This window comes from Phasianus colchicus, chromosome 1, assembly GCF_987193195.1.
Source record: "Phasianus colchicus chromosome 1, bPhaCol1.hap1.1, whole genome shotgun sequence".
Taxonomy (NCBI): domain Eukaryota; kingdom Metazoa; phylum Chordata; class Aves; order Galliformes; family Phasianidae; genus Phasianus; species Phasianus colchicus.
The window spans coordinates 93,411,380-93,426,588 of NC_143436.1; the positions used below are offsets into that span (position 1 = coordinate 93,411,380).

The 15,209-nt window shown below is 43.8% G+C and overlaps 1 protein-coding gene across 1 annotated transcript; it reads right to left on the minus strand.

Annotated features, from left to right (window-relative positions):
* Positions 1-12: 12 nt before the first annotated feature.
* On the minus strand, positions 13-14,229 carry RIOX2 (ribosomal oxygenase 2). The gene is made up of 11 exons (XM_031612576.2): positions 14,214-14,229; positions 12,833-12,986; positions 10,388-10,823; positions 8,867-8,986; positions 7,502-7,630; positions 5,003-5,106; positions 2,652-2,754; positions 1,839-2,004; positions 1,515-1,603; positions 1,091-1,204; positions 13-309 (listed from the first exon to the last, which is right to left on the minus strand). Exons 1-11 carry the CDS (start codon positions 14,227-14,229, stop codon positions 145-147), a joined length of 1,596 nt encoding a protein of 531 aa, XP_031468436.2. The 3' UTR covers positions 13-144.
* Positions 14,230-15,209: the final 980 nt, after the last annotated feature.

The following is a 15,209-nucleotide window of genomic DNA, read 5'->3' on the forward strand; positions in this document are numbered from 1 at the left end:
CATTCAGCAGCAGGCAGTAGCGAAGTACATTTATATTGCATCACACCATTGGCAGTACAAACTAAGGTTGAATGCAAAAAAATAAAATGAATTGAATAAACCTTTCACTTAAAAGATTCCATAAGGAGCTAATTCACAAAAGCATTAAAAAACTTCTATTAGACATTCGGTCCACAGTGCCAAGGCCAGGTTTTCCTTCTCTTCAGCTGAGTTAAGTTTGAGCTCTTTCACGCAGACAGTGCAGCCACTCCAAATCTGCTTCAGTGCATCCAGGTGTGACAGAGGAAAGCGCAGTCCATGAGGAGTTTGCTGAGAGGGGGAAAAAAAAAAATGGGAAAAAGAAGCAACTTGAGCTACATGCAGCAGCATGTTTGTTCTAACAGAGAGGAGAGCAGGACATAGGTGCTGATCAGCAGCATTCCTTTCCCACTTCACATGGGGATTTCTAATTGCATGCTGCAGGAGATCAGCATCACTCCAGCAATTTTCTTAATAAATGGAAAGACAGTTGAAATATATTCTACCATGAAGGGTATGCCTACATGTTCCAGCACCTCTTACTGCTGAGGCAGGGAGATCTAAGGTGTGTGTCATCCTAACTAACTGAAGAATCCTTTCCCTATCCCTGTGTTTTTGAAGGGGCTATCTGACCATGGCTGGAAACATTAAGGGCAGGAAGACACATTCTAGGTTGTGCAACATATTGTGCAAGTGCCTATGTAAGATCTCAGCTACCAGTTTTCTCAACAGGTCCAGCAAAATACACTTCAAAAATTAAGTAACTACCAGGCAGAACTCCCTGCTGTAACTGCTGAGAGGGTGTAGGTGCTGTACAGCCCAGGGGAATGCAGACAGATCAAACTGGGATGTAGACACTGACCAGCAGAAGGTACAGTGGCCCCTCCCCCTGCTGCACATATGCCACTGTATCCAGTAGGATATACTGAAGGACACAAAAGTAAGAGACACTTCAGGATATGCCAATAGCTCTAAAAAGTCACCTAAGGCATAACTCAAGGCACTGATAAGAAACATTCAGCAAAACCCAACATGGCAATGTAGGTTTTGTGGGTGTGGGTCGGGAACAAACCTGTGCTGCACTTTCTTCGCTACCGGTATCGTCATCTTCTGTCCCCATCATGTGAGTTTCTCTCCTGTTCTTTAAGGAATGATAGACATACACCATTTCCTTGCGAATTTCATCCTAAAAGACAGCAGGAGGGTAACAGTTACACTGTAATGATCTGACCTTAGATAAAAACCATGCACCTGCTGTGCAGAACATGGACTATATTTAGTTCTGCAGGTCTCCCGCCTAAGGCAAGAAGGTGCCATAGTGCTGTTTGACAACAACCTCATGATCTCTTACCAAATCCTAAGAGGATGCAGCACCCAACTGATCCATACCTGCACAACCCTTTGAGACAGACCTGCACAATGGAGCAAGAACTCTCACTCCATGCAACACACCCACAACATGAAGCGCAGAAGGGTGGTGCAGGGTTTATACTCACAGAATTCTCTTGATCTGGCTCCACTGTAATTACAGCATGATCCCTGAATTGCAGTCTGATTTTGCTGTCTAATTTTGGCAGTTTTCCACCTACAAAAGAAATCAGAAAAGGAAGGAAACCATATAAATAGTGCAAACTGACCCCTCTCAGCCATTCTCTTGTACCTAGATTATTTGTTACATTCTCACCATCTGTCTCAAACACAAAGCTCACACTAGATGCAATCTTTGCCTACCTTAAAACATCATAATCATTAAGGGCAGAGTTAGCAACAGCTCTGCCATCACATCAGCAAAAGGTGTCGGTACAGAACTCAAAACTCACCGGGAGTTAAAGAGTCAGCATCACATCCCAAGCAAGGTGGCAAACGGTTCATAATGAAATCCTTCCTCATGTCAGATGATCTCAGTTCTCCACTGTTTTCCAGATGGTCTGCAAGCATTCTCAGAATGCTACTCAGTTTTTTTGTTGAGTCTGCTATATCCACCTGCTAAATATGCACACACAGTTCCTTTCACATGAATTCCAGCTAAACAGAAACTATTCTGAAGAAAAAGAGGCCCAGTAATGAAGTAACGATCTGGAAAGATAGGAGAGGACCACCCAAAGGGTAACAATTACTTTCTCCCAAAACAACAAATATTGTTTCTTTTACATGTTCCACATAAACTGCTCACACATCAAAACTGAAGCTCAGTTTTCCTCAATGTGGGGCTGCCCACAATGCTGAAGGGCCAGCAAGTGTACTTGAAAGAGAGAACTGTTCCTTCTTCACACTGGTGAGCTGATCAGCAGCACAACCAGACTACCTTAAGGACGCACACAGCAACATACAGCTCCATTAACTTTTCAAAAGTTAGACCTATGCCTATCTGACAGCTCCAAACCAAAAAGCACTCCTTTGAGAAGGAAGTGAGCCACACAAGGCTGCTGTGATACTGAAGAAAGAAACTGCAACAAAGCGGGCAACACTTCAGCTGGGCCAAACCTCCAGTCACGCTGAAGTCATCAAAAGCTGCTAGACAAGACAGTGTCTTTACACTGAGCTCTCAGAGCAGATCAGGAAGACCCATGCTTCCCTCCGTGCTGAAGTTCCAGCTGGATGCACTGCTTTTTCCCTCAGACCTTCTTACTTACCATAAGCAGTTTCCTTGGGATGCTTGTCCGCAAGGCCACATCCTCTTTTGCAGTATTGAATACAAGGCCAGGAATTGCATCCAGTAAGAAGTCTCCCCAGGAGCTGCAGGACAGGAAGAAGAAAATAGTAATTACTAAAATGGCTGCATTGAAGTAAAACAGGCATACTTTATGTGCATTGAGTAGTATCATTTAACATTCTTTTGAAGCACTTCCATTGCTGCAAGAAACATGTCCAGGGCTATCAACTTCAGCACAGATCCATTTTTAGCTTTGCTACAAACTTATGATCACAGGAAGAAGACCCTAATATCTCTCTACAGGGATATATTTAAGATACCTAGATACCTAACAGTCACCTTGTATCTAGGGGTCTTGTGTGTGTGTTAGATTCCCATTCTAAGGCTGAATACATTTCAGAAATCTAGCTTTTGCTCTCTATGTTTCCATTCCCAAGATGCAATAAGTCAGAGGAGAAGAGGGAGGATTCCCACCTGCATCTTCGTCCTGTAGGCTGAGTCAATCTCATCAGGACCAGGTGTGCCCCTCATGCAAAAAATGTTGTCCTGTCCACCTGTGGTCTCTCCCTACCTCACCCTCAAAGAACAGTGAGACATCTTATAGTTCTTACTGCTTCCCTCCTCTTCCACCAAATTCCCACATCAGCAACTATCTTCAGGCACCCATTACTGTGGCAAATTGCCCTGCTTATAACATATGCCACCAGACTTGTCTTCCTGCCTCAGGCGGAGGTCTGGCCTGGACAAACTTCACTCTAGTGCACAGTGCAGTCCCTTTGGGCTCAGAGCCTGAAATTCCTCAAGGTGTCATCTCATCAGCACTGGAAGTGCTGAGGAAGTAACTGAGGAGCTGCCCTTTCCCCATATAAGGCTGTCAGGTCTCCAGCAACCCTGTTACAAAGAACTTGTCTGTCCAACACTACCTGACACACAACTCTGTATTGATCACACTGGACAAAACCTGTTCTGCACACCAGTATGTAATACAGCAAACCTACTTCCATCAGTAAAGCACGCTTCTGGTGTCACTCTTCTGTCTGTTCAGTTTGCTGCACCGGGGATGAGAAAAGCACCAGGCCAACACAGGAGGCTGGTGTCCCAAAAAAAGGACAGGGAATGGGAGGTGGAACAGGACTTCAGCTCGGGTGTGCCTTCAAACACAACCAAAGCAGCCCGGCGCTAACACTGCCACCTAGAGAATAAATGAACTCAAACACTCTGCAGCAGCCATCAATGCTTACAGAAAATAATTTTTTGCCTTCTCAGCAGAAGAGTATAAATTAAAATCAATAGAACCCATTTTTGATGATGGACTCACACAGCTTCACCTTAACCTTGCTCCTGTGTGGAGAACTGCCCATGTTAAAAGTTACCAGCAGCACTGACATCCCAGCCTTACAGGATGGTACACCTGGTTAGAAATGCATCTTAGAAACATCTAGAACACGCCAAAACTTGTTCTGTCCTATACTGTGCCAACAGAAATCCTTCCTGACTCCAAACTCAAGCCAATGGCTCCAAACCCAGCACATGAGAGCAGCTGAATGAGTTGCAGCAGCATTTCCCTGTGTGATGAAAAGGTTTCAGTGGGCACAAGCATTACATGCATGTCAAAGGAAATCTGTCTTGCATGCATGGGGTAGGAGATGAAAAGCACAGATAAGCAGAAAACACAAGCAAAGAAAGAACGTGCAGCAAGTCCACCAGAACAGGCGTGGGTGACTATGAAATGCAAGAGGAAGGAGATGAAAGGAGCAATCCCCAACTCTCTCCCTGCATTATGAAACAAACAGCAATTTCAGCCACTGCTGAGAGTTCTAAACATGACAGTGAGCTTCCTGTTGTAATATTACTTTCCTCATTAAAGTCAGTTGATGATAAACAATAAAGTAGCCAAGTAATACACCACTGAGTTTGCTGAATAAAAAGCTTGAAGTGGCCTTGTTTACAAGGAAGTGTTTCCCTCCTCTGTTTCCCCCAACCTTCACAACTGAAATTACAGCTACCTGAATGCTGGCCTAGATCTTATCACTAACAGCAGGGTACGTAGGTGATAGTGGGGCACGTGCACCTATTCCATTCCTCTGTATTTCTACAAGGAAATGCCATGCCCTATCTGTGCATTACCTCACAGACAAACAAAAGATACAAGGCTGAATGGAACAAACACAGAAAAGAGCTCAGCAGAGTTCATTACGAGGTTGTATTTTAACAGTAAGACATCACTTCTTTGAAACGTGGGCTGCAGGTCCGTACTATTCACACACATTGCCTGGAAGATGAAAGCCATTTTCAGAAGCGACAGAACAAGAAAGAGTAAGGAGAAATTACTTGTTTTGGTAGGTACTGATGGTCACGTGTGTAGAATAAGATACACCAGGAGGTGTGTCAGCTTGGTGAATTGTCCCTCTTGGGAAGTACAGTAAGTCACCTGGCTGCAAGAAAAAGAATTGATACATTTAGGGCACATGCTCAAACCTTACTGCACTGTTATCCAAACAAAGAAAATGCTCTCTAAGCAGACAAAGAACATGGATTGGTTTTGTTACTTTAATCACAAAATAGGGAGATACTCCACTTACATTTGAATAACAGAGCGCTCTATGCCAGAAAGTCTGAACTTTCCAATTTACTGTTAGTATTTACTGTACACCTGTCTGAAAACACAAAGCAAGCCCTGAGGGATAAAGAGCACACACAGTCCTGCTCAGCTGTGTAACAGGGACAGAGCAGCAGCTGAGAGGAACCTGCTGAAAGTACAGCAAGCTAGCAGAGCAGACCTCAACAAAGTAGAAAGCTGGTGTTCCACAAAAAAGGACAAATATTCTGTATGGACCGTAAGCTGCTGCAGTACTGCTGTCTTAAATTCTCAGTTTTAGTATTTAAAAACATCAAGTACAACCTCTCCCCTCCCTAACTTTCTACTCACTTACCTAAATTAAATCCCCAGGCAGATAAACTTTACACTAGGCAGCCAATGTAAGAGAGAAGTGTGCAGCAGGCCACGTCACCTCCAATAAGGAGGTTACCTACAGTTTCCCCCTATAAACATCTACAGAGCTGCACAGCACAGTCAAGGAGAAAAGTCATGAAATAGCAATGGTGAAATCTGATTCCATTTTAATTTCACCCTTCCTTAAATGTGATCCCATAAAAAGAAGCAGAGATCACCGTCGTTTACAACAGTCTTCACTGCTAAGTGTGACTCCTATTCATCTCATCTCCTTGGTAGTCTCATCAGTATGAAGCAATGAACCAGCAAGCAAAATGTTCATCAAGTAGAATGAGCATTCTGGGTTTCAACAGACAGAGAAGGATGAGACAGAGCAGCTCCCAAGAGACACAACAAGGTTCTGAGCACTTTTTTCTTACTTCTGAACTGGATAAAGGAGGGGCAGACACAGGAGGGGATATCAGCAGAGTAAAATAGGAAACCACTTGAGGGATAGCCAGCCACCAACCAGCTCCGTGCCTGACATCAGTAAGAAGCCAGCTGTGTCCACAGCCTGCTGAAGGGTCACCAAGACCAGCTGCACTCTGGGACTTGAGGCACAAACCAGCACACTCCCATGCACATTAAGCTACTCAGAGAGAGAACTGAAGTACAGTCTCTAACTGGTCTGTTTGTTCCAAACTGTCCGTGAATGGCAGGCAGAAGTGCAAGAAAGGAGAAGGGAAATATTCTAACGAGAGGTTTAGGGAAGAAATACTGGTTTATACATCCTTGTCAGAAAGTGTCACACAGACAACCAAAATCTAACAGAGATGACTCAAAAGAAAAGGGGCACAAGAAGTGAACACTAAACCTGGAACATTTTTAAGGTCTTTTCAGGGCCAGAGGCCAGTATTTTCACTGCACTAACATCAGTAAATGGCCTGTGGAATGTAACATTATTCCATAAAAATCACAGGCACTGAAGTCCAGCCCAACATGTTGCAGAAAGAGAAAAAAAAGGAATTGTAATTCACTAGGCTTTGTATCAAGCAATACTTTCTGACAACTGAAAATCACTGTCAGATTTCATAGCCAGTAAGGTCAGCACCATTACAACGTAGAACACTGTTTCTACACTACCTACTTCCACAGGTAAGTTAGAACACAGGGAAGAGGAGGGATCTTGTCCAAACAGGCCCTGTTGATAGGACACAAGTTAGGGAAACTATAGAGGCTTCTGAAACAGACAGCACTGCCTGCTGGTAAGTAACCCCCCTCTGAAGTACAACTATGTAAACCACAAGGCCAAGTACCAGATATCCTGCCATCAGAAAGGCTGTATTCATTAAACACTCTTTTTATTCCAAATAACAAGACACAGACAAGCATTTGATTTTCAGGTTTGGAAAAAGAAAAAAACAATACAAGACAGTTTTTTTTAGTTTATGCTTTTGTTTATCAGTCAGGTATTATATATGCATCATATATTCACCAGAATAGTGCACAAATGGACCAGCCTGACTGATCACAGACAGCATGCAGCAGCACAAAACACTTCATAACTGTACTTAAAACCAACGTATTTTCTACAGAGAACTCTACAAACATGTACCCAGTACTCTGCCTCATAACTAAAGAAGTATTAGAGAATTTCCAGAAAGAACTGCTTCTTGGTCCATTATTTAAATCCTAAAGCAAACAATGCCTATGAAAAAAGACAACTCAGACAACTACGACATTTCTCATGCTCATAGTATTTTGTGCACCGATCCTACCCCACAGTTTCACAACTGCAAGAATTCAGAATACTGTCTTCTAGAGAAGAACCATTTTAAATATAACTACTTTTCTCACAACTACAGTTGAGCCCAGTTAAAGCAGTTCAATTCTAATACCTTTAATACAAATTCATGCGTGGGATTCCCGATCCTATCTTCTGATTCCACGTTATATTCCCGAGCTAAGTGCACCGTTGGTTTATAGAGCCGCCAATGCTTCTCACCTTCCAGCTGGAGGATGAACACCTGCAAAGGACCATAAATCCAAGTGCACAATGAAGCCTTGCTTCCTACCATGCATTCAACTCATCAGAAGTGTTAATGCATCGTCTTACTCGGAACGTCTGTGGAACCATGCCAGAAACCAGAGACAAGAAGCAAACACGATGACACAGGGTGGTTCTCTGACAACAGAAGAGACTTATTTCACCTGCCCTGCTCTCAGCTACCCCACAGCACAGGGAGCCTCTCCTGAGGAATTTGTACATGTCTATAATGCAGAAATTTACATCCACATATCCATATTTTTAGACCTCACTTAGAGACAGTGGGAAGAAAACTTGGGAAGTAAGATCTGTTTTATCCTACCTAAGGTAGGCACTTGGAAATCCCCATTTTTCCCAAATTACTTCAAAAAACATTAGACAACTAACTTAAAAGTAGCATCTACCACACAGATATTCAGAATATTAGGTGGTAGAGCTCTTATTACCAATGACTGACATTCAGAGCACACAAAACACCTTGATGACATATAATATCTGAATATTCCAACATCTGAAAGTTGCTTACAGTGAAAACGGGGTTGGTCTCTTCTCATTGGTGACAAGGGGAAATGGCCTCAAGCTGCACCAGGGTAAGTTTAGGTTGGATATCAGAAAAACTTCTTTACAGAAAGGGTTGTTAAGCACTGGAATAGGCTCCCCAGGGAGGTGGTTGAGTCATCATCCCTGGATGGTGTTTAAAAACCGTTTGGATGCATTGCTCAGGGACATGATTTAGTGAAGGGTTGTTAGAGTTGGGTAGTATGGTTAGGTTGTGGTTGCACTCGACAATCTTTAAGGTCTTTTCCAACCTGAGTGATTCTGTGATTCTATATGATATGTCAGAATCTGCAAGTTCTAGAGCTGCTTAAGAAAAATGAAATGTACATATTTAATGTGGAAAAAAAAACAAACTGGTACCGCAGCCCTATTTGAAGAATTGCTTTTTTAATGCACTGGTTATTGGAATGTTTCTTTTAGAAGCATGCTTTATGTGATATTGCCATTAGACACCTCAGTACCCATTCAGTAAAAGTAGAGAGGGGGAAAAAAAAAAAAACCAACCATAAAGAAAAACTTGTAACTTCTCAGTGGAAAAACATTTTTCTGTAAGAAATTAGTTTTATGAAAGAGGGGAAGATAAACAACACAGAGACAGTACCCCTGCCACCAGCAAAACCGCACGTATATTCCCACAGACAATGTTGTGCTGCCCTACCTCAACGTCATCGTAGTGAGGGGGAAGGCCCTGGGACCCCTGTGGAGTAATATAGACATTTGATCCGACCAGAGAGCCAAAGTAGCACTCCAGCTTCTCTTGAATCTTCCATAGCTCCTCCTGCAAAAAGAAAAGGACGTGTTACTGTTGAAGACCTCAGCCAGCCTGGCTGCTGCCCGACTCATCCTCCCTGGCTACTTTTCTAGAAAAGAACCAACTGGGACACTGAGGCTGGGAAGGGATGGCTAAGCACAGACAGAAATTCACCAACCACCTCCCATGAACAACAGAACACCTTAATAAAAGAAACATATGCATGACTTTCATTATACTACCAAAGAGACTACACAAAGATTAGAGAGCTTTCTGTAGTGACTCCAATGGCAACACTTTGCAGGTACACAATGAAGGAGATAAAACATCTCTGACATTATTTTTTTTATATGCCTTAGATATATTGCAGCATATGTATCAGGATATTAGTGTGTGGAGTAAGCCACAGTTTTAGAGATGTTCAAAGCAAGCACCTTTGGTATCTTTCAATCTGTTAGAACTGCTTTGCTCCTCCACAATTGAAGACGTACATTAAAATTTAACAGATGCATGTCAAGAGATGCTTCTAAAAACCTTCAAAGCACAAAGCTAGTGAGGTACATCATAACAGATGCTGAAGAATGCTGATAAGACTTCATCTTCCCCCCATTACCACTCATCTGTGCAAACAGGGGCAGCAGTTACAAACACCATCACACCAACACAAAACCCTCTAATAGCTAGACCTTTAATTCATCTGCTAGCTTTAGCTAGGCAAAATGAGGATGCCAAAATGGCAGGCTTTTCAGCAGTTAAAGAGCTGTACAGTCCTGTCCTTACAGAATACTTCTTCATTAAATTGCAGACACCACAGGACAGTAAAGAACTACTTAAATCCAAGCATAAGCACCTGAATCCTTGACACAACTGTGCAGACACCACTGCCTCATTCTGAATGCTTCTGACTGTCAAAGCATTGAAAAGAACAAGAAAGAGGACAATCACCAAAACTGAGGTACAAACCCATGGTACAATTCAAAGCCAATTCATCAGAAAGAACTGTGGTGTCCTGCAAATATATTACATTATTTTACACCTTACCCTCCACTGAACTGGCATAAATGCTCTATTTGCACATGAGAACAATGGGACAAAAACTAAAGCAGGCAGTGATAAATAATCATCAACATTATGCATTCAGATCTGTTTGAATTTTTATGTAACAAAGCAAATCCTTAAAAAGGAATACTTAATTTTATAGCATAACTCAGACGTTTTTTCTTGCTGCAGAGCACTGAAGCATGACGGGCTGTGGAAAATTATAAACCATGTTTTAATTAATACAGGTTTCAGCAGGCCACTGATGTCAGCTCCTTCACCTGGACCTTCTGGGGGCAGAGACAAAGCTCCGTCCAGCATGCCTCAAGCAAAACACACTGCATTACAAAACACGTATTAGTTTTACTTAAACTCACAAAATGACCCAACCTTAAACCTCTGAGGCTGATGGAACTGTATGGTTGCCTTTTTCTGGTCAAAGTCCTTCTTCAGCTGTGCATAATTCACTCTGCCTTCTTTATTTAAAACCTTCTTTTTTCCATTCACACATCTGCAGATATTTATATCACGGCCATAGTACAGCCCTTGGCTGCACAGCTCCTTCAGATCCGACAGCTGGAAGAGGGACTGGTAGTAAGCAGCCAGTAGGGGATCGTTTCTCTGAACAAGCAGCGGCTTTTCTTCCCAGTACTCCCTGAAAAACTCCTCTGGTTTGATGGGAGAGATCAGGCTTGCAAAGAGGCTGTCTGGGCTCTCAAAATTCATGACTGATGGCGAACAAGCTGTTTCCACCTTTGCTCGTTTGGACTGCACCTGCATTTCCATCCCCACCTCAGCATACTTCCCTCCCTTCTTGGGCACGGTCCTGTTCAAGAGGAGAGAAATTTAACAGTCAGCCAGCTCCATAATCTCATGGGCCCTGTACATCTCCTGCCTTCTCCAGTGGGGTACAGCAGCACACTGGGAACAGTTCTGCTTTCAGGTGCTCACTATTCTTTTGCAGAAAAGAGAATGCCCCCACCAGATCTCCAACCCACTTTCAGTTCCACTGCAAAGGGCTCTACTGGGTACTGTTGCACACAGAAATAGCAATCCCACACCTGAATCTGCAGTAGAAACACAAAGAATCCAAATGGCCACACAAGAGGCCTTCATAAAAGCAGAAATCCACCCACACAAAGAACTGTTAGAATGCTCGTTTGTAGCAATAGCAACATTTGGGTTTTTTTGTTTTGTTTTAATAGCTCAGATGTAAGAGGTTTAATAACATGCAAAGGGGTGGAGAGGGATAAAAGCTTGCACACTATTGCTGCACAGTTACCAGAGTGCAGCTCCAGCAGTACCTACAAAGCAGGTGAGGGAACACCTGGTATCACAGCACAACAGGCAGCAATACCAAGGAGAGGGACATGTGAACAGCAAGGACAAATTTAAGAGCTGGTTGTTGGGATGGGAGAAGGCTCCAAAGAACTGAAAAAGCCAAGGGCAAGCACCTCGTTGCCCCACCACAGTAACTGTACTGCATTTGGCATGGCCAGTTCTGGCAAAACTAAGTTTACAGAAGAGAGGGAATGCTTTTAGGCCTTTCTGTTGATGCTGTGCAATCACAGCAAAACGTACAATGGTACGGCTCTGCCTACATCTCCACAAAGTTGTCAAACTGCATGGTTTATGTAGGCTATCAAGAGAGCTTTTTAATCAAAATGTAGTCAGTTAAAGTTGGAAGCCATTTACTTTGTTCTTCCAGGCAGATAATCTACTCCTATATAGTTATATAAAAACAATTAAAACAAACAAACGACTCCCTGCTAGCATCTGGGGTCTGGCTAACTGCAGCTAGCACTGGGCTTGTTGGAACAAGTCTGTGAACGAATGGGAGCAGCTACAGCTGCTTCTGCTTTCATGTTGAAGGAGAAATTATGGCTCTGCTCTCAAAAATAAATGCTCTCATGCTTTCATTTACACAGATTTCTTACCATAGAAACACAAAGGTTGGAAAATACCTTTAAGATCACCCAGTCCAACTCACCGGCCCATCCCCACCATGCCCACTATCCGTGTCCCTCAGTGCCACATCCACACAGCTCTTGCACACCTCCAGGGACGGTAACTTCACCACCTCCCTGAGCAGCCTGTGCCACTGCACTGCCACTCTTTTGGACATTTTTTCCTAATATCCAACCTGAACCTCCCCTGGCACAACTTGAGGCCTTTCCCTTTCATCATATCGCTCTTACTTGGGAGAAGAGGCCTACCCCCACCTCACCACAACCTCCCTTCAGGCAGTTATACAGGGCGTCCCCTGAGCCTCCTCTTCTCCACCCTGAACAATCCCAGCTCCCTCAGCCGCTCCTCGCAGGTCTTGTGCTCCAGACCCTCACAGCCCCACTGCCCTTTTCTGGACGCGCTCCAGGGTGCCCATGCCCTTCTTGTAGCGAGGGGCCCAAAACAGAACGCAGCACTCCAGTGCGGAGCGCAGGGGAAGCACACTCCAGCGCTACCGATACAGGTACGCACACACGCAGACCCCAATTCCCTCACTCAGCAGACACCCGCACTGCTACGCCAGCTCCCGCATACAGCGTCTCACCGCGAGTTCCTCCGGCAGCCCGGAGCCACACGTGGCTGCTATCACACTTTTTTCAGTAGAACGCAGCGCCCGGAGCTGCAGTGCCAGCGCTCACACGTGCAGCCCCGCTGATCGGGGCACGGCGCTCAGCCACGCCGCCACCTGACCCGGTGCTCCAGCAACCCACGCCGCCGCCCAGCCCCGCCCCGCAGCCGGGTCACGCGAGGCCCAGGTCCGCGGAGCACCCCCCGCACCCATACACTCCATCCCGCCGCCATAACTCGCCCCCAAAACGCGCGGCTCACCCTGCCCGGCGCCCAGGCCGCGGAGGGAGGCGGGGCTGGGGGAGGTGTTCAGCGGGCGCCACAAAATGGCGGCGGTGCGCGGGCCTGCGCTCTTGGTTGGCTGTGCGTAAGGGATAAGGAAGTGTTTGGGGTATGTCTTTTCGTGGATGGGGGGCTTAGCTCTGGAGCCCATCCGCTGATCGTTCCCGAAGTCTTTAGAGTCTTCACTGAGCACGTAAAAGCTTACGGATAACAATGTTAGTTGTCTTCGTCAAAGATGCCTGTTAATGGGTTACTTTACAGTGACCGTGAGGTGTCAGAGAAATAATTAGGCAGGTTTTGGTGAGCTTTTGTTTTTGTGTGCTGACAGCTCCTAGCATACCTCATTAAGCTACTGGCAAAAGGTGAATTTTGGAAACCTCAGCAGCCCTTCAGCGTATGGCTGATAGCTACGGGTAGTTACACTGGGCACAAGATGGTTGTGCAGTCCTGCTCTTCTGCATGGTTGGTTTGCTGTTCACACAGAAGCAATTCCTGCTGCCACAGCACAAATTGGATCCCTCCAAACACTGCGTGATTCAAAGGGGTTCTGATTTCATTAAAGCATCGAAATTCCTATCTTCTGAATGGAGAAAATGGCAAAATATAATACACAGAAGAAGGGACTGGGGGGAAGGGAGGAAAAAAAAAAGCAAATGCTATTCATCATATTCAGTCCTTGTGCCTTAACCGCCTGGACCGCTTTGATCTCCAGATGAGCAAAGCATTGTGGTCTCTTGGCCATGGAATGCAGGCTGAGCAGTGGGTAGGTTTGTTAGGGGATGAGTTTTGCTGGGCTGAAACTAAGACTATCCCAATTGTACAAACTGTAATTGGAGAATTTACAAAAATTGACATTTCCCTGTCAAGTATTTTTCTTCACTGGGCTGTCACTTCAGAAGAGAGGATATTCTCTGCTTTCTAGTTCTTACTTATTAGTTCAACGCAACATCAATCAGCATTCAGGACACTTTTCAAAATGTATCACATTGTGAATATTTTGGTGTAAGCACCAATATTTGGGATATTTGAAGGCATACAATGTTGTAGCTTTCTGAAAAACAAGTCACCGGCGTGGAATTATGCTTACTGCTTCCACAAATATTATAAAGCTTTGAAGAATGAAGCAGTTCTCCAGACTCAGAAGTCTGAAGCTCAATCACCTACATTAACACTTCCAGGATGTTTTCTTAATCCAGATGGGTGTAGCAGCAGAGGCTAAATATAGGGAGGCCACATCCTGCACTTGAGCTGCTGACAAGGAGCCATTACACACTGTTATTTCTGTTTTCCAAAAATCCACAAAGTACACCAGCATAACTGCTTGAATACCACCAGGGTGAACACTCCAACATGTATTTACCTAATGTCTGTGACATTTTAGCTTTTAGCAAGTGCTGTGGGAAACAGAACTATATTTGGCTGACTGCAAAAACAGCCACAAATAACATGAATGGGAAATATTTGTGAACACTTCTTTAAGGACCTCCATGCTGATTTATCCAGAAAACCTGACCGAAAGTGTTTATTACCATCCCCTTATGGAAGATAAAACTAATTTCAAAAGAAGGTCATGTGGACTTTAGCCAGATAATGCTGAGAAAGCCCTCTAAGCAAAATAATAATAATAGTGTTAATAACATAATGTAATTAAATATGTTTTAAAGTTATTTTACAAGAAAGGATCTGTGAAGTATAATTGATCCTGGTATCATCCCTGTCAGTGCATTGAGAAGATAAAAATTATAAGCTTTGCTGAAAAACGTTTGCAGTATTGTCATTAAAAGAAACAATCCCCACTGCTATCATAATGAAATTGCTATATACTGCTTACCATGATGAGAACACTGCCAAAGGTTACATTCACAGTTGAAAATAAATAACAGTTTCCACTATAAAAAAAACTAAGCTACTTTCAGGCACCTGTATAGGATATTCTAGGAAAGTAAATGTGGGTATGAAAGCTTTCTCCTATATGCTTCCACGTGTGGGACAGTTTGGTGGCCAGTCTATGCTGGTCTTGGGCAGGCCAGACTGGAGAGATCCTGCTGCCACAGATTCTCTAATGCAATTTAGAAAACAGAATTGTCTTAGGTCGAGAATCATTTGGGGTATTTTTTTCTGCTGGAGATTGAGGATTCACTTTTGGCTACAGGATAAATATTTTTTTCCACTAAGGCTGAGAAAGAAATGATGTGAAAACAATGCTGTTACATTAGCTCATACTACAAGTTTAGGACACACATCTGGAGCAATTAGATGGGATCTTCTCAGGAAATCTGGAGCATCTGTGCGAGATGCATTCATAATAGCGGTGAAGCAACAAGAATGTCATGGTAATTTTTTAATATATTTATAT